This window comes from Symsagittifera roscoffensis, chromosome 8 (genome assembly GCF_963678635.1).
Source record: "Symsagittifera roscoffensis chromosome 8, txSymRosc1.1, whole genome shotgun sequence".
Classification (NCBI taxonomy): domain Eukaryota; kingdom Metazoa; phylum Xenacoelomorpha; order Acoela; family Convolutidae; genus Symsagittifera; species Symsagittifera roscoffensis.
This window is the reverse complement of record NC_087069.1, coordinates 19,944,102-19,967,336: the sequence shown is the minus strand read 5'-3', so window position 1 is coordinate 19,967,336 and position 23,235 is coordinate 19,944,102. Positions and strand designations below refer to the sequence as shown.

At 36.5% G+C, this 23,235-nt stretch overlaps 1 protein-coding gene across 3 annotated transcripts in view; it reads left to right on the top strand.

Annotated features, from left to right (window-relative positions):
* Window positions 1-2,801: 2,801 nt before the first annotated feature.
* LOC134853049 (calcium-dependent secretion activator 1-like) overlaps window positions 2,802-23,235 on the top strand; it is a gene marked incomplete at its 3' end in the record, with an annotated part of 59,952 nt that continues 39,518 nt past the window's right edge. For 2 of the 3 annotated variants that reach the window (XM_063868977.1, XM_063868974.1), the window contains 19 exon segments: window positions 2,802-3,469; window positions 3,633-3,776; window positions 6,787-6,899; window positions 7,044-7,181; window positions 7,718-7,845; window positions 8,082-8,165; window positions 10,723-10,874; window positions 11,188-11,244; window positions 11,316-11,385; window positions 11,836-11,966; window positions 12,324-12,495; window positions 12,776-12,924; window positions 16,703-16,816; window positions 17,171-17,268; window positions 20,197-20,267; window positions 20,491-20,611; window positions 20,778-20,795; window positions 21,218-21,363; window positions 21,880-22,091. In XM_063868977.1, coding sequence (XP_063725047.1) covers window positions 2,994-3,469; window positions 3,633-3,776; window positions 6,787-6,899; window positions 7,044-7,181; window positions 7,718-7,845; window positions 8,082-8,165; window positions 10,723-10,874; window positions 11,188-11,244; window positions 11,316-11,385; window positions 11,836-11,966; window positions 12,324-12,495; window positions 12,776-12,924; window positions 16,703-16,816; window positions 17,171-17,268; window positions 20,197-20,267; window positions 20,491-20,611; window positions 20,778-20,795; window positions 21,218-21,363; window positions 21,880-22,091 — 2,594 coding nt within the window. 3 annotated transcript variants of the gene reach the window in all.

The following is a 23,235-nucleotide window of genomic DNA, read 5'->3' as shown; positions in this document are numbered from 1 at the left end:
AAAAGTCGAAAGACAAACCCAAACCAAATAATTTGATTTTTAAGAAAAGGGCACAACCAGACAACAAAAGAAAAACCAGTAATAAAAAAGACATGAAAAATTAACGCAAAACAGGACCCCACAAGAAGCTAGCATGAAATTATATCCTACTCCAGGCCTAACCCACCAGAAGTGTCGTCCTGAGCATGCTCTATGGCCGGCCTAACCCACCGTGCTCCAACCACGCTTTGTGACTTACTCCCTAATTTGAAGAGAAATACTCAAGGGTGAGTAACTCATTAAAAATAACAGAACTAAACAAAAACGCTTTTGCAATAAAATTTAATAATTCATAACTAAAAACAGAATTAACAAAAATGTGTATATGTAAATGATATAATGCAGTATATAGATTTTACACAGCACAAAGACCAGCATCAAGAAACTAGACGACCCCATCACACTTAAACTACAGAATGGCTAAACACAACCGATATACTGCCTACTATCACAACTCAAAGGTTTTTAAGTACGACTTGGCATCGCAGCAAAGCAACTCTATTGAACCAGACCAATGGCCATCTCGATGTTCAAGTATACGTACAGATCCGAGTTACAAGGCACATCCTCCAAGTTCAAAACTTCACGCCATTCCCAAACGAGATTGGAACACCATTCTTTACAAAACAAGAATAAATGATCATAACAAACCATTTAAAAATCAGAATGATTTCCAGAAACAAAGAACAATTGGCGGTCACTGTCGTTGTCGAATGACAATTCATATCGACAATGCCAGCTTCCTGGAGCAGACGGATAAGACATCTTTCTCCAAGAACGGAACAGAAATGATGCTCGCGACATACAAACGATCATCATTCATCCTCCATTACAGAAGAATGTCAAAGAACAAAAACACTGTAAACTCCGGATGGGTGGAACCAGATTCAAACTAGATTTTATCATTGGTTATGATTTACACATTTTATCCCTATAAAATGTTGAAGACTAACCAATCATACTCCTTCAAAATAACAACCCACTTATTTGTAAGTGCTGAAATTACTTGTAATTTCAGCACCAGAAAGGTTTGAAATTAACTTAGAACTTAGTTGCTTTCTCCAAGAGACCGACTCGTAACAAACCAGTATACTCTAGATCTATTCAGACTAGGAGATATAAGAGTAAGATTAAGATCGGTATTAGACTAAGAAGTTGCACGAGTTTATCCGGCCGAAAATAAGATAGCGTGACGAGCAGACGGTGTACCCTATCTGAAATTACTCTATGTGTTATGAACATCACCCTTAACTCATTAGAGTTGGAAGAATAGCTCATTGTAGATTCTTCGTACAAAATCGAGTTTTTAGGCCCAACTGGTGTCTGCCCTGAGTCGGCTTTGTTTCCATTAAACGTTTAAGTATTTTGCCTGATATTTTGCCTAGATGAACTATTTTTGTGAAGTACAAACATTTTAGAATACTTCGTTTTTTTTTTTCATTTTTGTTTTTTTTCTCGTTTTTTCGACATGTTTTGTTGTTTGTACTGTATCGCAAGTGATGCGAAGCTCCGTTTTAATTCTGTGTTTTTATTGAGAGGGTGGTTAAATTTTTCCTCGCTTTCATAAATTAATTGGATGAATTAGGCTGCCCTCTAGCTACGCATTAAACGTCAACCGGTAAATATCGCGCAATGATAATCTCGAATTGACGGAAAAACTTGGCCCACAACATATCCTTTTGTAAAAAATTGAATCGAAAACTCCTGTTTTAGACCCAAGTGTAATTGGTAAGAAAAGAAAACGAAGATTAAACATAGACATTTTTCAATAAAACAAGACTGCTCCTATCAAGGTGAATCCCTCAGCTCAATTATTTTACTCAAATTAATTAATAACTCGAAGTTGTTGTGGAGAAAACTCTAACGAAACATAAACAGTCCGTCCCATTCTTTAAAAAGTTTAGAGACAAATTGTACTTTTCTGTAAAATAAATGGACATTGAGTCCCGAGTCGAGATTTTTCACCTTATTTGAAGCAAGATTTGAGCGGTTTGAGCGGTTTTTTTAGACAATTACGCTCAAAATCTTGCTTCAAAATGAGCGGTTTGAGAGGTTTTTGAACGGTTTACCTAAAAAACCGCTCAAAAACCGCGCAAGATTTGAACGGTTTTGAGCGGTTTATCTAAAAAAACCGCTCAAAAACCGCGCAAGATTTGAGCGGTTTTTGAGCGGTTTTTCTTGTTGATTGGTTTCTGTGCACATAGCTAACCCTTTACTTCAAATCGTTTTTCATTGTTAAACGCCAATGTTGCTCCGCGAAAACCGACACTGTTATAGTCGAAACCAGTGGCGGATTTAGGGAGGGGGTGCCCTTCCCTCCCCCTGCCCCCTTTGGTACTTTTTAAGAAATCCATTTTTGGCGACAGACCCTAAAATTTTTCTAAAGGCGCCTTCTTTTTAGTGCTTTAGGAAAGCTCCGAAAATCAATTTGGTCGACCTAAAAAAAGGTCTTAAAATTTTTCGAAACTTTTTTGAAAATCAGCCACTCCCTCGAGAAAATCTTAGATCCGCCGCTGGTCGAAACAAAAACGATATTAGCTAATTTAGCTAACAATCTAAACAGTTCGAAAGGAGGTGCAATTTTATTGACCCATGTTTGTTTCGGTCAGCCGCTGAATCTTAATTCAACTTAGTTTCGTGACTATAAACTAACTTTGACAGAATTTTCATGACTGATTTGAGTCGGTCAAATAAAAATTGGCAAATGGTGTAAGAGAGTTTATGGTTTTTTACATACAATGTTCTAGCATAATAGTAAAAGATTGTAGCAAAAAAGAGATTTGAATACAGTAGAAATTTCTTGAGTAGCATACACGTTTTGATTCATACGATAATTAAAGTGACTCAATTTTTTTGTATTCAGTTTACTTTTGAGAAAAATATTCCGTTTTATCAAAAAAAATTTGCTAAAAAAATTACAAAATTGAATTCCTATTAGCGACCACTAGAAAACAATGATTTCTGATAGTGACGATGAAGACGATGGCTATTCACGCCTCGCTCCCGCCATCCAATCACCTTCAAATGAACAAGCAGGGGGATCAAAACAGTATTTACAGATCCCCAAACAAACAACAAGCAAAGAGAATTCCTCTCAATCTGATACCAAACCAACATCGTCTAGTGCAGCTTACATGGAGATAACAGAAAATACAACAATGGCTCAACCTGATGCGAGGGGGGTTGTTCGACCCCCCAAACAGTTCTTACCCAACGCAAGTCGGGAAAAGTCATTCAGTAATGTGAATAATGATCACGTGTCTGATGGTCACGTGACAGCCAACGAGGCAAATCTGCGTGTAATGCTTGAAGCGGAAGAAGACCCGACATACAGTGAGCCGAAAATAGATGTTAAGACGAAAAGGACACTGAGAAGGAGCTCTTCTGGTGGCATTTATGATTCTGTGATTGAAGTTACGCGACATGACAGGTAAGTGAACAAAGTACAAATCAATTTTAACAATACCCTGAAGTAATACATAAGTAGTTTAGCACCAGGTTGTTTTAAAATCCAGAACTAAGGATAATTGAGCTTAATTGCTCATTAAAACTTTTAATAAAACAGCCAGTTTTTTGCGTTTCTGTTTTTCTAGGTACGCGCTGTATGTCCTGCTGTCCAGGTGTATCGCCCTTCCCTTCAATGCTGAGAAACAGACCAGTCTGTCTGATAAGATGCAACACACTCTCACCCCAGTCCAATTCGAACACATCAGGTCAAGGGTCACCAACTTCCTCAGGTGAGGCCAAACAAACATTACGAGGCCAAACTGTGTATTTTGTGAATTGTAAGCGCATTCCGCATCAAGTATGCTGCCTTTGTTCTTCTTTTGTTCTATCTTTTTCTTTGATCGTTCTGACAAAATTTTAACATGTTTAAAGACTTGTCTCTGGAATCCAGGAACATAAAGACATAAAATTAAGCGCCTATCCAGTGCACAGTTTGGCCTCATAATGAAACGAGCATTTGTTAACGGTTGGGTTGGTTGTTTTGAAGTTTCAATTGTCTTTTACTGATTCTAAGGTTGGCCAGTAAGATATATTTTGATAATTTTTTTCGTATAAAACCTAATTAGTCAATATAACTAAAGTTTTTTCAAGTTTTTTTTGTCTATATTCAAGTAAATAACTCACAAATTTTTTGAATGGGACTAATCAAAAACAGCGGGAGCATACTTATAACAAAACCAATCGCCTTATAAGTTACCTATTTTAATTTTGCTATGACAGAAATTGAACTTCGCCAAAGGCAGAATGATAACCCGATGGCAATTAGGCATTGTATTTTCTGTGACCAATCTAATTCGGAAAAACTCAAACATTTTCTTAAAAACATTTTCAATACGAGGCCAAACTGTGTAAGGACTTGTCTCTGAAATCCAGTAACATACAGACACGAAACTAAGCGCCATTCCTGTGCACAGTTTGGCCTCGTCATGTTGTACTGCCAATTATATATGGGACTATTGGGAGTTTTTGGAACCATATTTTTAGTTTTCTCCCTATGAATAAATGATGAAATTGAAAAATTGAATTCATAAAAACAGCTAAAATTTTAAATGAGTTTGCATAGTTTTTGTATAGATTATTTACACACTGAATTTATAAGTAGTCTTTGTCAAGTGTCTCAGTACGACTTTGACCTGGACCGGCAACAGATTAGGTTCTAATCATATTCTAGAAAGCTATGGCTACTGCAATTGTTGTGGTAGGTTATTCCCCGTCATTTGGGAAACAATTATAACGTTCAGAAACAGATTTTTTTTATAAAATACAAGAAGGAGCATAACTCTGTTATATCTGACTGAATTTCGAAAGCAACGGTATCCTCTTCGCCTGGGCTCCCCGGGTCAACGTTCATACAAGAAAAACTCCTATCATACCTTTTCATATTTGGCATCTATGGGAAAATGCGTGTCATACGATAACTATAAAGAAAATAAAAAAATAAACAAATTAACAAATTTTTTTGATCGAAAGTTTTTCTAATTTTGCATTAAACTAATTTGCAACTCAATTAAAACACTACTGTGGCAGTGGCTGTTACATGTTAGCATTTCTGGCATAGAAAAAAAAATACAAAAATTGCTTGTCATAAAAATTTCGTGTATGAAAATTGTTTGATTTGAGCGTTTCCATAAAAAAAAAAGAGGAAACAATTTTTTTTTAAATTTTATTTTCATTGCACACTCGTTTCTAAGCAAAATAAAAACCATCGTAAAAACACTTTTTACATGCAAAAAATGATAAGACAGTGTGAAATTTAATGCATTTAATTCAGTGTGAAAATCTTAACATTAATTTTTTTTTGGCAAATGTGCGTTCAATCTCCTTTAAGCAACTTAAAGTTGTTCGGACAAATTCATTTTTTTCGTACTTTCGGTACTACAAACAATTCGTGTCGCAATTCAAAACCTGTTTTAAGTCGCTTTGATAACATTAACTTTTTCGTGACAAATCTGCATGATAAATTGGTGCAAGCTAGCGAAAACATCAGGTGATTGTCCTTGAGACATATTGCTTTTTTTACGGCCAGCAATAATCAAGGCTGAACCAAACTAGAGCGATAAAACGGTTTTAAAAAGGCAAGTAGGGCTATAGTCGATCGAGTTTTCTTACATGTATTTAGGGGATCGGTAAGGGGATCCAAACCCGCTCCAACTGGCAAGTCTGTTTTTAGTACATCTAGAATAGGCCGCTCGGCGAGTAGTTCTTTTATCCTGTTACTCTTGCTGGGTGCCGGACATCAAGCCGACGGGACTTCAAGCCGAATTGTAAAATTAGGGACTTCAAGCCGAATAATTCCTTATAAAGTCGTGAAATATGAACAATTTGAAAACTTTTTTGAAGAATTTCTCAATTTCATGATCTTTCTTCACTAGTTATTGGCGTTTGCTCATAATTTAAGCCTCCAAATGATGTTCCGGAAAGTTGAAAAGGAAAATATGGTTGAAGGCATTTTTCATGTTTATAATTTATGCATTTCAAAACCGGCTGATGTTATTAACGGATGCGAATCACAAGTAGTGCATTGTCATGAATAACGCTTACTATGGACTAAACTCGCCAAAATTTTAGAAAAGCAACATTTTGCAGATGATAAAATAGCGTTTTGGGGTGCTTGTAAAGTTTTAATTTCGGCTTGAAGTCCCGTCGGCTTGAAGTCCCGTCGGCTTGTTGTCCTAGACCCACTCTTGCTTACATTTGGATTGCAACAGAAAATATCAACAATTTGCGCGGGTGTTAACGACACTTACACTCGGGTATAAAGTTGTGTGAAGGGTATTTTTTTCATTCTCTGAAATTGTATGATAAGCATTTTTTGTCAACAAGGCTCACTGGTTTTGTACTTTTTCCAATTAAAAATAAGTCGTATTGGGAAAAAAATCTATTTGGCGACCACTTGTAATGGTTTCAAATTTGAAAAAGTTAACCATCATTTTCTTAGTGATCATAATCAGGTTCGAGTTTTTTTGATTTTTTTTTGTTTTGAATGCCTTTTTTTATCATTTAACATTAGGTTTTGTTAAGATTATCAATTTTAGTTTCAAAATAGTGTTCTATGATAAATAGACGAATGTTTGCTGATTGCTCAAGTATAAAATTTTTGACCAAATTGATAAAAAAATATATGAAAAGTTTCAAAAAATTTCAAAATTGTTTCTAACTTGTTCCGTTTGTTTTTTGAAGGAAGATTGCGACTTATTTTTTGTTCTATGTGAGCCAGAAAACAAGCCAATTTGTTTATAGAGGTGACCTAAACGGGATTCGAAGTGTGGACAAAACACTGGCTGACTTGATTGAGAACTTCTTCGACAAATACATGCGGCTTTACAGTGTGCAGAAATGTGTCAAGAGCGGAGGTACCATTGCGTTTGACTTATGCAAATTGCGCCGTTTTTGGGAGTTTTATTATTGATGTTGATCAATAATGTTACTTTTAGTGGTCTGAGTCTTAAAAAAATACTAACAGACAATTGTGTTATTCTCTTATTCGCCCGTTTTAGCGATGACGATGGCGGAATTGAAAGATGTGTTTGCTCTGAATGTGTCCAGACAGGTGGAGAACATGGGCTTCCGGGATGTATCCAGTGCTGACCAGCTAAAGAACAAGTGGAACTCATTTTTCCACCTCATCATTGAAGGCAAGATCCGAGCGAGCATTTAGCCAACAATTGCCACAAAAAGGAGCTGCGGATTTCTAGCTGGAAAACTTACTATTTGACATCCAAATTGATTTTCAGAGCTCAGCCTTTCAAAAATCTATGAGGATGTATTATATTAAAAGTTTCGCGGTATGCATGTTTTGCAGAAAAAAATGTGTGACACAAAAATCTTTGGAAAGCAAGTTTTAAATATCGGATGAACTGAAAAATAAACGCCTCGAACATTTACAGGGGCCCATTTAAATGACGCGGCCGAAAGCAAAAAAACCTAAGACTAAAATTTCTTTCTATCTATCAGGGCATGGAATCCAATCCACGCCTGCCATCTTATCTAGAATAGCTGAAAAATCAAGACGAAGTTCTCTCAAGTTTCAGACATGGCTTACAAAAAGAACACAAAACTGCATTTTTTGTATTATAAGCATGAAAACAATTTATTATTATCACTCTGTCGCTAAAAAATGTACATTATCGTGATTTAAACGAATTCAATTACTATTTCATTTAATGTATAGGAGATCGAAGTCAGAAGGCGTCGGATGTGTCTGCGCTGTCCTATAACAAGGAGAAGATGATGCTGGAACTGAGACTGGTTCTCAAGATCAGGACTCAGATACACAACAAATTGGCCACACTCATGCAGGTAGCAAAGAGATCAAACAAAAAAGCTCTAAAGTAAAAGCTCATTCTTTAAAAAAAATTCAATGTAAACAAGCGACAAGAATATCAGATTTTTCAGATTTTTTTTCTGTCTTACTCTTTGTTTATGCTGTGAAATATGATTTTTGCCGCTGAAAAATTCTGAATAAAAATCATACCAGCGAAAACTTCTGACCTAGAAAGGACTCTATGTCAATCAAATCTGTGGATTCTTTTCAGCTCAACAAGCAGCCTAAATTGATCTCTCTAGTGAAGGCAGAGCTGAGAGAGCGGAAACAATGCGAACACGACCCAGAGATGTTTGTAAGCTTTTTCACAAGTATCTTTCTAAAGTTCAGATAGAAATTCACTTGTTTCATTGAAAAGCCAAGCTATGTTATGGTATGGATAACTGCGGATTTGATTGATAGTGGAATCTGCAGGAAAAAAAAACGATTCAGTTCAGTCCCTAAAACATGCAAACTTTGTGAGAAGTTTTGCAATATACTTGCAAAATTTGCTTTCCTTTAACGAGGAAGAGTTTTCACTGTTGATTTATAACTGATGCATGTCGCTCAAGCATCTGAATTTGCAAGTTTCTACAATTCATTGCCATTTTAATAGAGATCAATTAGCGGTCGAAATGTTCTGCATACAATTCGGGCTATTTTGGTGCCTTATATTAAACCTAATATCGTTATAACTGTGGTGAGATTTTGTTGAATATCTGTAAGAGACTAGCAGAAACTTTAAAAAGAACTGAACAAACCAAAAACAGCAAAAAAAAGTCGAAAACATTTTGTAGTAGTAATTGAAGTCTTGCTCTATATTTTGCGAGTGAAGTCTAAATCTTGCAAAAATCTTCCAAATTGAAGGCAATTTGTTGCAGTAACCTTGCAAGATTTCTTGCAACAATTCTTGTAAGAGTTCCATTTGGACAACGTGTATAATTATCATGATCAGACAATCAAAGCTTGAGTCTGAGAGAGGCCGCAATTTTATCCAGAAAAAGTAGCCAATTTTGTTGTAAATAACTCCGTTCTGTTTAAAATTGGCGCGTTTCTTATATCAGTATCTGTTTGATACTATAACATCAACATCCGTTTTTTTCCAGCGCAACCCAAGGAGATTGCTCGTTTTGAACAAGTCAGAGTATAAACAAACTTGGTGTGAAAACTTAATTCATTGGTCAAAACTAAATAGTTCATTGAAAAAAATTATGACAGAGAAGTAATTATTGCATGATTGGGCAGTTTTTTGTCTTGTAGTTCCGACTTATGCATAATTGCAGAAAAATTACACTTGTGGGTGTTTTTTGTTTGTTGCTAGATATTAGGCTTCAAATATTCCTTTTTTAAATAAACTTTTAATTTTTATAAACTTCAACCACGATTATGTGTTTCACCATGAGTTGTTACTTTATGCGCTAGATCTAAATATATGATACTTTGTTTTTTAACACCCTAAAGAATATCTGCCTAGCAGTTGTAAAATTGATTTCTGCGAGTAGTTTGCGAGTGAGTAGTTTAAACTGATTGATGCATTTTTGAGCAAAAAAAATAGGAAAAACCCTGGAATTGAACCCTCAATCTCGTGCGCTCAGATTAAATTCAAGAAGAAAAATACGACCCCGTTGGTGCCCTGATTTAGTTACCACATACATTTTTTGGTTGTTTCGTCGACTGAAAACTGTTGCATCACACGTAGGCCCTGGAACACCAATTGTTGACAGACTTTTTTGCCAACCGGCCCAGAGGCGTAACCCACATGTTAATTATTTAAACTAACAAGAGCGCATATACTTAGCGCACATTAAGCTTTGACGTAGATGCAAAATTTCACCCAGCAAATAGCAGCGCACCTGCGATTTGAACCAGCAATCATGTCATGTGAGCATTAAGACCAGATAGGCGGAGAGACTTAACACTTCACCATACTTGCTCTCTTGATCACTAGATTCTTTTTCTTTGTGCAAAAATGTCAGTGCATTATACGGATAAAACTTAATTTTTGTTCCAGTAGTAGAATAGTTAATAGGAAAAATTGGCTAAGTCCAGGTTTCGGACTCACACTATGTTGTGTTTATTTCTTGGAAAATTTTCGGCTCCTTTCTGTTTTACCTTGGGGCGGATCTAGGAGTTTCTCGACGAGAGGGGGGGGGGGCAGATTTTCAAAAAAAATCCAAAATTTTGGTCGACCTTTTTTTTAGGTTTGACCGAATTGATTTTCTGAGCTCTCCCAAAACACTATAAAGACCCAATTTTGACTAAATTTTCTGCGCCGCACGCAAAATTTTTTAAAAACGGGCTAAAAAGAGCATTTTTGCTATCCCTCTTCAAAATTAGTATAGTTTTGGCGCCAAGGCGCCGTTAGAAAAATTTTAGGGTCAGTCAGCCAAAATCGATATCTCAAAATAGCACAAACGGGAACCTTTGGGTTGGAAGGGCGTCGAATTCCTGACGAGGGACCCGCCTCCCTAAATCCGCTGGTGACTTTCGCCTACTTTTCTTATTCATTTTGAAAAACTTCTTCAATTTGGTCATAATGCAATGAAATTTGTCATGGTGAACCAAGTGACAACTGACAATTATGAACAGATTTGTTTTCCAGACTCTTTATCGTATCATCACGCATTTAGCCGTAAAAACACGTAAAACGAGCTTAAAAATCAATTTTTTGAAAGGTGAGGGGGAGTGGAAAAGAGCCGCTTTTTTTCAAAAGCTCAATTTTAACGGATCTAGAAGAAGCCAGTGATTAAGGCAGGTTTAAAATTATTCATGTCTTTTGAGTTAATGTCAGTGTTTATGAGTTAGGCCTGTTCCTGGAGTCGATCCCTTGATCCCATGTTTTTTGGACTGCATTGATTCGTGTGTGTTTGCAGAAGATGCCGGTGAATTGGGCGAATGAAGACATGGAGTATGACGTGGTGCGGGAGTTGAGCAGACAGACGGATGACCTCATGAAGAATTTGGAGTCAGTAGAGGCTAGTCAGAACGATCACATGGCAGACGAGTCACACGGCGAACTCAAGAGGCGAGCTCAATTGATTAATTTTCAAATAATATAAAAATAACAAACTGATTACCGTGTAAAAATTAAAGATTTTAAAATGAAAATGTGTGGCAATATCTTGGTAAAAAATGAATAGTTTTATTTGAAAAAGCAGTTTTTAGCGTGCACTCCTCGCTCAAAACTATTCATGTGAATGATGCCAAGGTCCCTATAATCAAGGCACTGAAGCCCTTTCAAAATATTTTTTGCTTAAATTTAAGGAAATTGATATTATCCCTTGACCCCGATTTTGTTTAAAATACTAATTTAACTCTTTGAACATTGTTCCATTTAGATATCTCTCCCGGATGAACTACAAAATACGCAAGTCCAAAACATGGATGGAAGAAAGGTGAACTATCTCAACTAAATTCAAATGAAATATTTTGAAACCTTTCGATTTTCAACTGTTCGCTATTTCAGAGCCAGCTACTTTGGATCCCCTGATGCTGACTTTGCAATGGGAGCTGTGATTCCAGTATTCACTGTTACAGTACGTATACTGGATTTAGAAAAAAAAAAACAATTATCGGCGAATATTTGGATTCCTTTTCAAAGATTGTGGGTTTCTTATAAAAGCATAAAATGTGCCTAATATATGTGTGTTTGAGGGGGGGGGGGGGGGGGGGGTGGGGGTGTTTAGCAATCAACAACTTTTAAATGATCTACTTCTCAATCGACTTTCCCTCTCATTCAAATGTTTTGCGGGTTCCGCTTATTTCGATCAAGAGTGGGTCTAATACTTGCTACTTACGAGAACATTTTGTGTTGCAATACGACCTATTGAAAATTATTTTTAAAAAATATTTCCAGACATTCTGTAATTGTTATCATTATTTAGTTCATCTGGCTCCCAATCATTTCCTCTCCAAAAGCAGTCAGTTCGGGAAAAGACTGTTTTTGGGGCTGAAATGACTGGTCACGAGTTCATCTTGTTGTTCAGGTGAAGATAGAACACATGCGTGATGTGGCCGTGAACTTCACCCGTTCCAAGTGCATGAGTATAGCCCATCTCAAATCGGCCAGAGGAAAAGATAACACCCGGCGACTCAATCTGGAACCCACTCATGACCCGTCAGTTGGTTTTCTAGAGAAGTTTACGTTTTACTCTGACTATGACAGGAGTTTTGAAGCAGGAAGATGAGGCGTGCGATGATACAAGGGAAGGGGGAGTTTTTCCAAAAAAATGAGAAGTTTTGCCGACCTTTTTTAAATTGATATTCCTTTCAACCAATTTGATATTCCGAGCTCTCCTGAAGACTTACAAACCACTAAACTCGTCAAAAACTTTGATGTTTGTTTTTGGTTGTTGATTTTTCCCATTTTTCCCAACTTAATATGATTTCCGCCTCTATTTTCGATTGATCTATTTCCGGTTCTGTCTAAACTGATTTCCAGTTTAACGTATTTTCATGTTTGGTTTCATTTTAGAAGTTATTTGGAAGGTGTGAATGAAGAAGCAACCTTCTCCTTTGGCGGTCCCCGCCCTCTGCTCGAAGTCTCCTTCTGCACCTTCAGGAAAGAGGGGCCGATTGGGAAGTCACTGGCTGCCACACACAAACTAGCCATTGCTCAGTTCCAGATATACCCGGACAGAATTGAGGTTCACACATCTACTCTTAAGTGTCTTCTTTTTTGCTTGCAGTAAATTTTCTAGAACAGTTTTTTTTAAGTTGCTTTGACTTATCAAGTTTGCTTCTTTGGTTTTCATCTTCGTCGGTTCATTTTTAAAAACAATCCCTTTTGTGACGATTAGTTCTAAGGACTAATAGAACTTCGGTCAAATTGAAGCATCTAAGTCGATCATTAATCACTTTTCAAAAGTCCCGAATTTATCGTATAGTAATTCCATTTAAAATTTCGAGAACTGATTTTACATGAAGGCCAACCCGGACTTCCCAGAGTACAAACTAGTGTACCAGTTGGGCGCAAAGAGAGATGTGAAGATGATGCCACTGAAGAAAACTTTTCCCCCTCTCACTTGCAGTCTCTCCATCTCCTTCGGCATCCCAGAAAACGTCAAGTGCACAGGGTGAGTTAACACCACCATCTTGACGACCAACCAAAAAGGCTTCACTTATATCCGGGTTAAGGTGTTCGACTTAGGTTTTGACCGAGTTCGATCAAGCCCACGGATGCTGTTCGACTCTAAATTCGTGGTCGAAACATAGTCGAACACTAGTTCGAGTCATGGTCGAACACAAAGTAGAAAGTAAATTACGGTCGAAACATAGTCGAGCAGAAAGTGTGGTCGAAATATAGTCGAACAAAAATTCGAATATAATGTGTGATCGAAACATAGTCCAACACAAACCAAATTAGGTCGAGTCAGTCGAAACATAGCACGCTTAAATCGAACACAGTCGAACACATTTTTGCTTCAGTCCAGTCGGTCGAAACATGCCCACTCATACTGAAGTTTCATCGATAAAAGTCGATTACATAGGATTATTATTGTCTGTCTCTCAAAAGTGAAAAACTATTACAATTGATTACAAGTGGATTATATTGTCATTACTTTCTGTAGCAATGAAACTCATTCTTGATCAATTTTAATCGATTACTTTCAACTAAATTTCAAAAAGCTTTATCGAAAGAGACATATTCCAATTTAATCAATTCTAACAGATTGTAATCAATTTTTTAAAATATTTTTGCGAGCTTTTATCATTTGTTTATGAAAATGTTATAGTTAGGTTTGTTAATTTATTCGTTTTTTACTAAATTTTGATGTCTCTTTTTCAATTGCAATTTTTCATAGAGATACGTAAGTTTGCTATTCTTTTATATCAGTTTTTTTTCCAACTGCACAATCTGCCCACGTTTACCTACGTTTAACACTTCCCCAAAGTTACCTAATCCGGCGCGGCGCGGGGGGATGGGTTGCTAAAAGGAGGAACGGGGAAGGGGGAGTGCAGCAGCGGAGGAACGTGGGGTGACAATTGACGTAGCGGGGGTACGAGGGAGAGGGGTAGTGAACATTGGGATTATCGTGTTCCTTCGGGTTCGAGTTTTGCAGAACTTCCTGGAACCTGATCTAAACTACATTTTATTATTGGATAAATTAGACATTTTATCAGTATAAAATATTTAATATTAACCAATCATATTCCATCTAACTAACAACCCACTTATTTGTAAGTGCTGAAATTACTTGTAATTTCAGCACCAGAGAGATTTGAATTTAACTTAGAAATTAGTTACCTCTCGAAGAGAACTTCAGCAGCCGCAATAAGCCAGTATACTCTAGATCTATTGAGCCTAGCAGAGACTAGTTAAACACTCTGAGAGCAGTAGATATAAGAGTAAGATTAGGATCGGTATTACACTAAGAAGTTGCACGAATCTATCCGGTCAAAAATAAGATAGCGTGACGAGCAGACGGTGTACCCTATCCGAAATTACTCTATGAGTTATACCCCTATCACTTAACTCATCTGGTGCGACCATAAGTCTCGAATAAAGACCTTAAAAAACAAAATAGCTTAGAATTAACCAAAAATAGATTAGAAAATAGACAAAACATTTTCAAATGTTACACGACAATAACTTAATTGAAATGTCTCTACGACTCAATAGATCAGAGCCGCTATTCCGCACAATACGAGAACTACCCGGTATTGGAAAAAGACCTCGGACAAGAGACGACATACGACTACATAGAAACTTACCATTTAGTTTCATGGTCGTACGGCAAAAGCCAACGCAAACTTTTATATATAGAATCTTACTAGCAATGAATTTAGATTTTCATTTGCAAACATAAAATCCTTGAAGGAAATCTTCAATGATTATTTCAGGCGCTAGATCAAATTATTATTGTTCAATAACGATTGATAAAAACATCTCAAATCGTTCCCTCCAATTCTGCAGTAATATATAAAACATATTTGAAAAAGTATTTATTGAAAACAAAAATAAAAATTAGTAGCATGACAATAAAGTGTTAGTATATATAAATCATCCTGTTGTTCCACATTCATCACCTAAACATAACAGCAATCATAAATCAACTAATATTATCAAAAACTAAAATCATTAACCAAATAAATTTAAATTATTTTAAACTTAATTTTATTTAATCTTAAACCAGATCATCAAGGCTTTCCTTGGATCTAAATCAATTTTCTATCTTTTAAATTTTAAATTCTGATCATCAAGGCTTATCCTTGGATCAAAAAGAACAATTTTGTTCTCCCCCACCCACTTATCAAGTGTCTAATGACCTCAAACGTCGATTCACTACCCACCTTTTAAGAAATTTTTTAATCACGCTAACCATTGAAATTAGGCTAAACTGTGAAGAACTTCGGTTATTCATCCTTCACTTGAACCCTCTTCTTACCTGACTAAGGATAAATCTTAAACTTAGTAAGTTTAAAATAGTATCTAACGAACTAATTGCGTTCTAATTATACCTGAACCTTGTGGATCGATTTACTATTCTCCAACCCTTGAACACAATCACTACCCCTAAATAAGATTAAGTAAGTTAACACCTTAGCTTAGACAAGCCACGAGAAATTAAAAATCATTCTTCGGAATTGATATACTTTTCTCTCCAACCCTGAACAAAAAGACCTAGGTTAAGCTAACCAAAAAATCGTAAGGACTAACAGTCTAGGAAAATTAAAATCACTAATAACTTCTTGCATCTAGCAGAGACTAGTTAAACACCCTGAGACTAGTAGATATAAGAATAAGATTAGGATCGGTATTAGACTAGGAAGTTGCACGAATCTATCCGGCCGAAAATAAGATAGCGTCACGAGCAGACGGTGTACCCTATCCGAAATTACTTTATGAGTTATACCCCTATCACTTAACTCATTCCTTTTTAATTTTCATGAATTTTATCTACAAAAAAAAATTCGATTACATTGAAAACAAAAACGAATTATAATCGATTAAATTGTATTTAAATGGATTTATATTTTTTGAAGTTGATCGTTTATAATGGATTAAAATAAATTACGCTGTCTAAATTTGCCACGACTATCGAATATTTAGACAATTTTTTTACCAAGCAAAATCCATTATATTCGATTTGATCCATGAGACATCGGTGCGGGCAGTTTGGGACGACTTCCTCGAAATATTGCCATTTTTGATCCAAAAGGTAGTTTTAATTGCATAAATTTAAGTTTTAAGGTCTTAAAGCCTGCTCGTTTGCAAGCTTGTAAGCCTTCTCGCTTGCTTTATTTGCTCGAATTATGACAAAAAAAAATCTTTTTTTTTCAAAATTTTTTAATGTCATTCGAATCTAGACTGAAAGTGCTTCAAAATGACATATCATTCAGCTATCTCCAATGATTGTTTGTGTCAGCTGATTTTGCATGGAAAAAAAGAAGAAAAAAACTAAAAAAAAACACTCGAATACAAAGTGCCTCCCCATTTTCACTGGTCGGAACAAGAGCTCCTCGGATCATCGAATTTTGCAAAGAAAAAGTTTACGGGTAGAGTTAGCATATCCCCAGATAGGTGTCAAAAGCGACTTCAATTAAGTTTGTATTAGCTGCCAGAGATCTATTCTTTCGATAAGATCACCTGATGAATGCTTAAAATTATATATTCACGGAAGCTTGGGTTGTAGAATTCGAGTTGAGTGCCCACAAAGCATAGTTCAGTTCATAAAATCGTTAGCTCGGTTAATTGCTACAATTTGAACATGATGTTTCTAGCGAGCCAGCAGATCAGCAAGGACCATTTATGGCCAAAGCGAGAGATCTTAGCTGTTGACTGCCATTGTGATTGAATAATTTTTTTCTAGATATGTATGGTCGATCTAAAATTTATTTAAAAAATTTCAGTGAACTCTTCATTTCCTCGAAGGAAATGACGAACAAGACGTGGAAGAGACGTTACGTCATACTCCTCGAGGCATCCAGAGCTAACTTTGTGCTCAGTTGCTACAAGGACAACAGGTCACATGATACAATAATGAAATGACATAATTATGTGAGAAAAAACAGACCCAATCGGCGAAAAAGTTCTGCTGAAAAATTTAGTCATTGCTTTGCCCCCCCCCCCCCCGCTCTCCAAGCCCCCATAAAAAAGAAATATATTTGCGCCGAATGCGCTCATTAGAAAACATTTAAGTCAATTGGACAACCAAAAATGGATGTCATAAATTAGTACCAACAGGGACACCCTTTGGGCGCTCAGGGGGTCGAATCCCCGAGAGTGGGGGCATGTCTCCTCCCTAGATCCGACAACGCTAGAAAAACGAATTGTAATCTATGGTCGGTTATTGTATGCTATGACCTGTTGGATAATAGTGGCCAGCCTACGGACGTTCTGCCCCTGGATGGTTTCACAGTGGACTATTTGAGTTACGAGGACGAGGCCATGGATGATGTGGTGGAGTATCCGAAAAGTAAGAAAACACTCTCTAAAGTGCTTTGAAACTTCATGCTACTAATCGAAAAAGCTAAAAAGAAAAAATTTTTGATTCAAAGTTTTTTCTGAACTCTTGTTACGCCATCGAACTGTTTCAAATGATATTGGATGTCAAAAGCTGTTCGAAAGTTAAGTTTTGAAGTAGGAACAGGGTTGTCGATAGTAAAAGTTTAGTAAAATTTGTGGTTTTCTTAATTTCCTCAAGAAAGAAATCAAGATCAGGAACGTACCCAAAAAAGTGCTAGAAATTCCTAACCGAGGGCACAACAGAAGAAGGTTTTCTATTGGACGAGCTGAATAGCCGGTATGTTGGACTTTTTCCTCGGGAATAAATCTTTTGGATCTACTCGAAAATCTCCATCTTTCAAAAGAAAAGGGGGAGATTGTTAAAACGGTTAAGTTTAGGCCAATCAGAACGCAGCAGCAGAAATCGAATTCTCGATAGAAAACAATAGTACTAAATTATTGTTTTTATCTATAGAGCTGGAGATTATTTAGTAGATACCATATAGCTTTTTACTATTTTAAGGGTAGCATTGACTTTTGTTACCAGTAGGAATTACCCTCCGCTGATTAAGTCCATTCTCAATGAACATAACGTCTTCTGTTCTAACTGAAGGTCATAAATAAATGGTCGACAATGTTCACACGTTAAACATTCTCTAAAAAAATTTGGCTTTTAAGGCCGAACATAAACATTTTAGTACACCAGTTAGCTTAGGATGACTATTTACAAATGTGATAATAATAAGTATATTTAGCGCCTCACAAAACTGTAAGGATGTTTAAATTTTCAGCCCTCACACATCTTAAGCATTTAAAAGCTGTGTCATTGTTTTTTTTTGCATGCCTAATTAACAGGCCTTTACCAATGCATCCCACGTAAGTTCAGCTTCCTAACGTTTATACCACACTTTTTTTTCACGAAGGTTTTGAATTTGTTCAATACTGCTACTGTTTAAGTCATTTTTCCACACTTGCATGTTCGCTTCCTAACGTTTATACTGATGCTGCATCTGAAATAATACGATCTTGCATCTGAAGAAGTCGACCCTAGCGTTTTTTGCTCATCTTGTTCCGTTTAATTTTGCAGACGACCATCGTTTTTTGTAAGCAAGTGAGATACGTTTGCCTTCGGTTTTCTGGTTATAATATAAATCAAATTAGATTTCCGGGCAATTGCTCAGATTGAAAATTCCTGTTGAATCAGTTGACGTACACATGACTGCATTGAAGCTCCAACTGGTTTCATTTTGTTAAATTAGGTTGGTTGATCTTTGATATCCAAAATAAACACGCAAATAAAAAAAAGTTAAATGTTATAAAAGTTGAAACTTAGCGAGTAAAGAGCAAATGAAAAAAGATTTAAATGAAGAAAAATGACTCAAAACTGTAACAAAATTGAACATTTTTAAAACTTTTTCGAAAAAATGGAGTATAAACGTTAGGATGCTGAATTAACGAAATGAAGCCAGTTGGAGCTTCAATGCAGTCATATGTATGTCAATTGATTCAACGGGGAGTTTCAATTTAAGCGATTGCCCGGAAGTCAAATTTGAACCACGTTACTATATGCAGAATACGGAAAACACAAGTATCTCAGCTGCAAAAAATGATGATCGTCTGCAAAATTAAATGGACCAAGATGATCAAAAACTGCTAGGGTCGATTTTTCAGATGCAGGAATAGCTGCAGTGTGTGAGCTGTTTGACCCAGGAAAACGGGTTTCTTTGCCGAAAGTTCGCTGGATTCTCAGGAATGCCTGTATGAAGTCTCTGATCAAAAATGAAAAGCCCAATTTACTTTCCGGATATCAATCTCAAAAACTAGGTTCTGCGTGTCTTTATCATCATCGAGCTATCAAGGATTGGAGGCGTGTAATTTGGTCGGATGAAACTAAAATTAATTGATCGGGATCTAATAGGTTACAGAGGGTTGGAAAAATCTCATAGACCCCTTCGCAATCAGCATGTGCAAGAGACACTGAAATATAGAGGCAGACATTTGAAGCTCTGGGGCTGCATGACTTAGCAAGGGGCAGGCCATGCTTGCAAAAACCAAGGAAATATAGATGCCAGTCATTATTTAGAAATTCTGATAGATAACCTACTTGGAACTATCGAGCATTTCATCTGGCCCAGAAAAGATGTAATTTATCTGCACAAGGACCCAAAAAATACTTCCAATGTGACAAAATGTTGGTTCAGCAAAAATGTGATTTAAATTCTGACCAGCACAGTCACCAAATCTTAGTCCGATCGAGCATTTGTGGCGTCACCTCAAGCGTAGACAACAGACATATCCCGATGCCCCCCAGAGGCATAAACGAGGATCGAGAACGGGTTCAGTTCGAATTGATTAGCATTCCTGAACAAACATGCCTGAACCTAATTGACAGCATGTTTCGACGAATTAGAGCAGTTATTTCAGCGCGAGGGGATACACCAAATACTGAGATTTGTCCTTTAGTTTTTGTTTGCTTCAAGTCGAATAATTTTGAATTTCTTCGGAGTAGTTGTTTCTATGAACCCCGTAGGAAAACTGTAACAGTATTGAACAAAATTGAGACCTTCGTGAAAAATAGAAAATAAATGTTAGAAAGCTGAATTTATGTGCGATGCATTGGTGAAAACCCGCTAACTGGGCATGCAAAAAACATGACCGATTATTACCATTACGCATACTAATTAATCATTACCTTGTTTTAAATGGTTTAGACAGTGAGAGGGTTGAAAGTAACATATTGAAACATTGTTATATAAATCCGGATAGATGACAGGAGGGGGGGGGGGGGGGGGGTAAAAGAATCGAGTTAGTTAATGAAGATCCAATCTTCTTAACTCTCATATTGTGACTTCCCTACGCGAAGATAGTTATATTTGTATTATCGAAGAGTCTGTTTCAGTCAAGGATCTCCCAGAAGGAACTCTGTCCTCCCAACTGTTCTACTTCTCAGCAAAAAGAGGGAAACTTAAGGTACAAACATATTGCTAAAAGTTCTTTAAAAATTTTTCTGTAAATAAATTGAGTAGGATTGGAAGTAGCAAAAAAGGTTATTATTGCAACTCGAAAAGTTTGTGTATGTACGCCAGTAGAAACTACTGTAATATAAATAAAATTTGATTAATTTCAATTTTACACAATCGTATGTTTTTTTATGAAACAATAACAAACAAATACAAACTTGTTGCGAGTGCAGGTTGAGTTAGGTGCATTGACCAGTGACGGCAGAGATCTATGGCTGGATAAGTTATCCTCAGCTACCAGACAGACATTCAAACCAGAGCCACCCATGGATCTGGACAACTCAGCCAACGACGGTGAGTCATTAAAATCAATTCCCGCGAAATACAGACCTAAAGAATTTAAGACCTAAAGAATTACAGACCTAAAGAATTACAGACCTAGCAACGCAAGCAAGCAAGCTACGCAAGCAAATTAATGGCATTAAGGTGATATATTTTTAGCTGATGAGTTACTTTTCAGTCCAAACGCCAAAAGACCGTAAGAGTTATAAAATTGGAACTTCATTGTAAATGTTATTAAAAGCTAGTTATTATTATTAATCATGTTGAGCCTAATTGAGACCCGCAAGTGCCTGAAAACTAAACTTTGACGCAATTCTCGTTTCACGCAAAAATGTGTTCAAAGCAACTTTTTGCCAGCAATTTCAAAATTCAAACTATAAAAACTGATTGATCAATTTTCACGCTTTATGTATTTCACAGTTTTAAATACTGTTTGGCCACGAAAATTAATTATTTGATTACTATTTCTGCTTTTTAGATTGTTCTTTGTTTGTTAATTACTTTATTCTTGCAATGAATTCCATCTTATTAGCAAATAGATTTTTCAGTATGATGATTTTTTCCCAAAAATGTTCGTTAAATGTTCTTTTTTTCTTCAAATGTTTTCCCTGCTTTCAGAGGCCATAATCAATATGGAGGAGATAGAAATGTACAGTAGATTGAGTTACTTGTCCCCCTCGGACGAAGTGGACACCCACCGTCTGTTCACCATTCTCCTCGAGATACTACTCGATCACAAGATCAAAGACCCCTACAGGTCCATGGTCAGTACCTACATAGTCATTAAGCGCATACAACCATTATGATTAAAGTTCATTTCAAAAAAATAATTTTGACGCCCTTTTAACGATTTTTTTTGAGTCAGGCATTTCAAAAATTGCGGTGATCCTAAACCCTCAAAATGAACAAATTTTACAACATTTTTTCACAAATTTCTGAAATAAGGTTCCGTTTTTGAGGATTTTCGAACCAATTTGCAAAAGTTGACTTCAGAAATTTCATGGGTCCATCTCATTCTGTGGGCGAAGTTCAAAATGCGTACAAGTAAAAACTAATTAAATAACAGAAATGTCTGAAAGTGTTTGAAGACGCGTGCAATTTCTTGTAATCTTCCGTGTAATCTTTCCTTGAATTTTGTCCATGATTCATGAATCGTTTGAAAAATGCCAAACAATTCAGTCCTTCTCATCAAACTGGATAAACACAAAACAAATCCATTGTCATATTTGATTTTATATTATAATACTTTTGAGAACTAAAATTTAATTGTAATTTTGCAGGGCTGGTACACAGCTGGCCAGGAACTGATGATAGATGAGTTCTGCATGCGATATGGCATCAGGTGTACTGAGAAGTACCTCCAATACCTCAAAATACTCCTCAGAAGGGCTCTGGAGGGATCCCCAATTGACCCCTCTCTCTTGCATCTCGCATTCGTGTGTACCAGTGCGTCCTTTAGAGAGATCAAACTACCCGCTATGACCTCAAATGTGTAAGTTGCACACAGTGGTGTATGCAGGAACTTTTTAATGGGTGCGAATTTTCAAAAAAAAGTTTGGTCATTTTTTCCAACCTCTTTAGTCGACCAACTTGCAGACATGAAACTTCTTTTAAAAAATGATTTTCGTGTTGATTCGTGTTGGTGACTATAAAACTGTTATAAGTATCAGCTGGAAAAATTGTCCTATATAAAGTCTTAAATTAAAGCAGGGGCGGATCTAGGATTTTCTCAAGGGGGGGGGGGGACTTTCAAAAAGTTTTCGAAGTTTCGTCAACTTTTTTTAGGTCGACCAAACGGATTTTCCGAGCTCTCACAAATTGGTATAAAGACCCCAATTTGACCAAATTTAAAAAAAAACATGCCAAAAATGTTTTTTCATTGCGTTTTTCACTCAAAGTTAGTGTATATGAGGCGCTCAAGGCGCCTTTAGAAAATTGCACATCCTGAGTTATATTTTATTTGGTCTTAACTCATAGAGTAATTTCGGATAGGGTGCACCGTCTGCTCGTCACCCTATCTTATTTTCGGCCGGATAGATTCGTGCAACTTCTTAGTCTAATACCGATCCTAATCTTACTCTTATGCTATCTAGTCTCAGGTTGTTTAACTAGTCTCTGCTAGGCTCAATAGATCTAGGGTATACTGGTTTATTGCGGCTGCTGAAGTTCTCTTGGAGAGGCAACTAATTTCTAAGTTAAATTCAATTCTCTCTGGTGCTGAAATTACAAGTAATTTCAGCACTTACAAATAAGTGGGTTGTTAGTTTGATGGATCATGATTGGTTAATATTAAATACTTTACAGTGGTAAAATATCTAATTTATCCAATCATAAAATGTAGTTTAGATCAGGTTCCACCCATCCGGGTTTTACAGAGTTTTTTAGAATAGTTTTTCTGTAATTCAGAGGATGGATGATGGACGTTGGTATTTGGCGAACATCATATTTCTTCTGGGTTCTCCTGTTAGAGAAGTTCCAGGATCAATCGTTGTATCTTCTCATGACAACGACTGGGTTTTCTCAACAAACTCAAATCTGAGTTCAGAATGATTTGCTATGACAGGTTTTTCTGTTTCATGTAGAGAACTTCTTTTGTGTTCAACCTAGTCTGGGAATGGCGTGGGGATTGTGCGTGG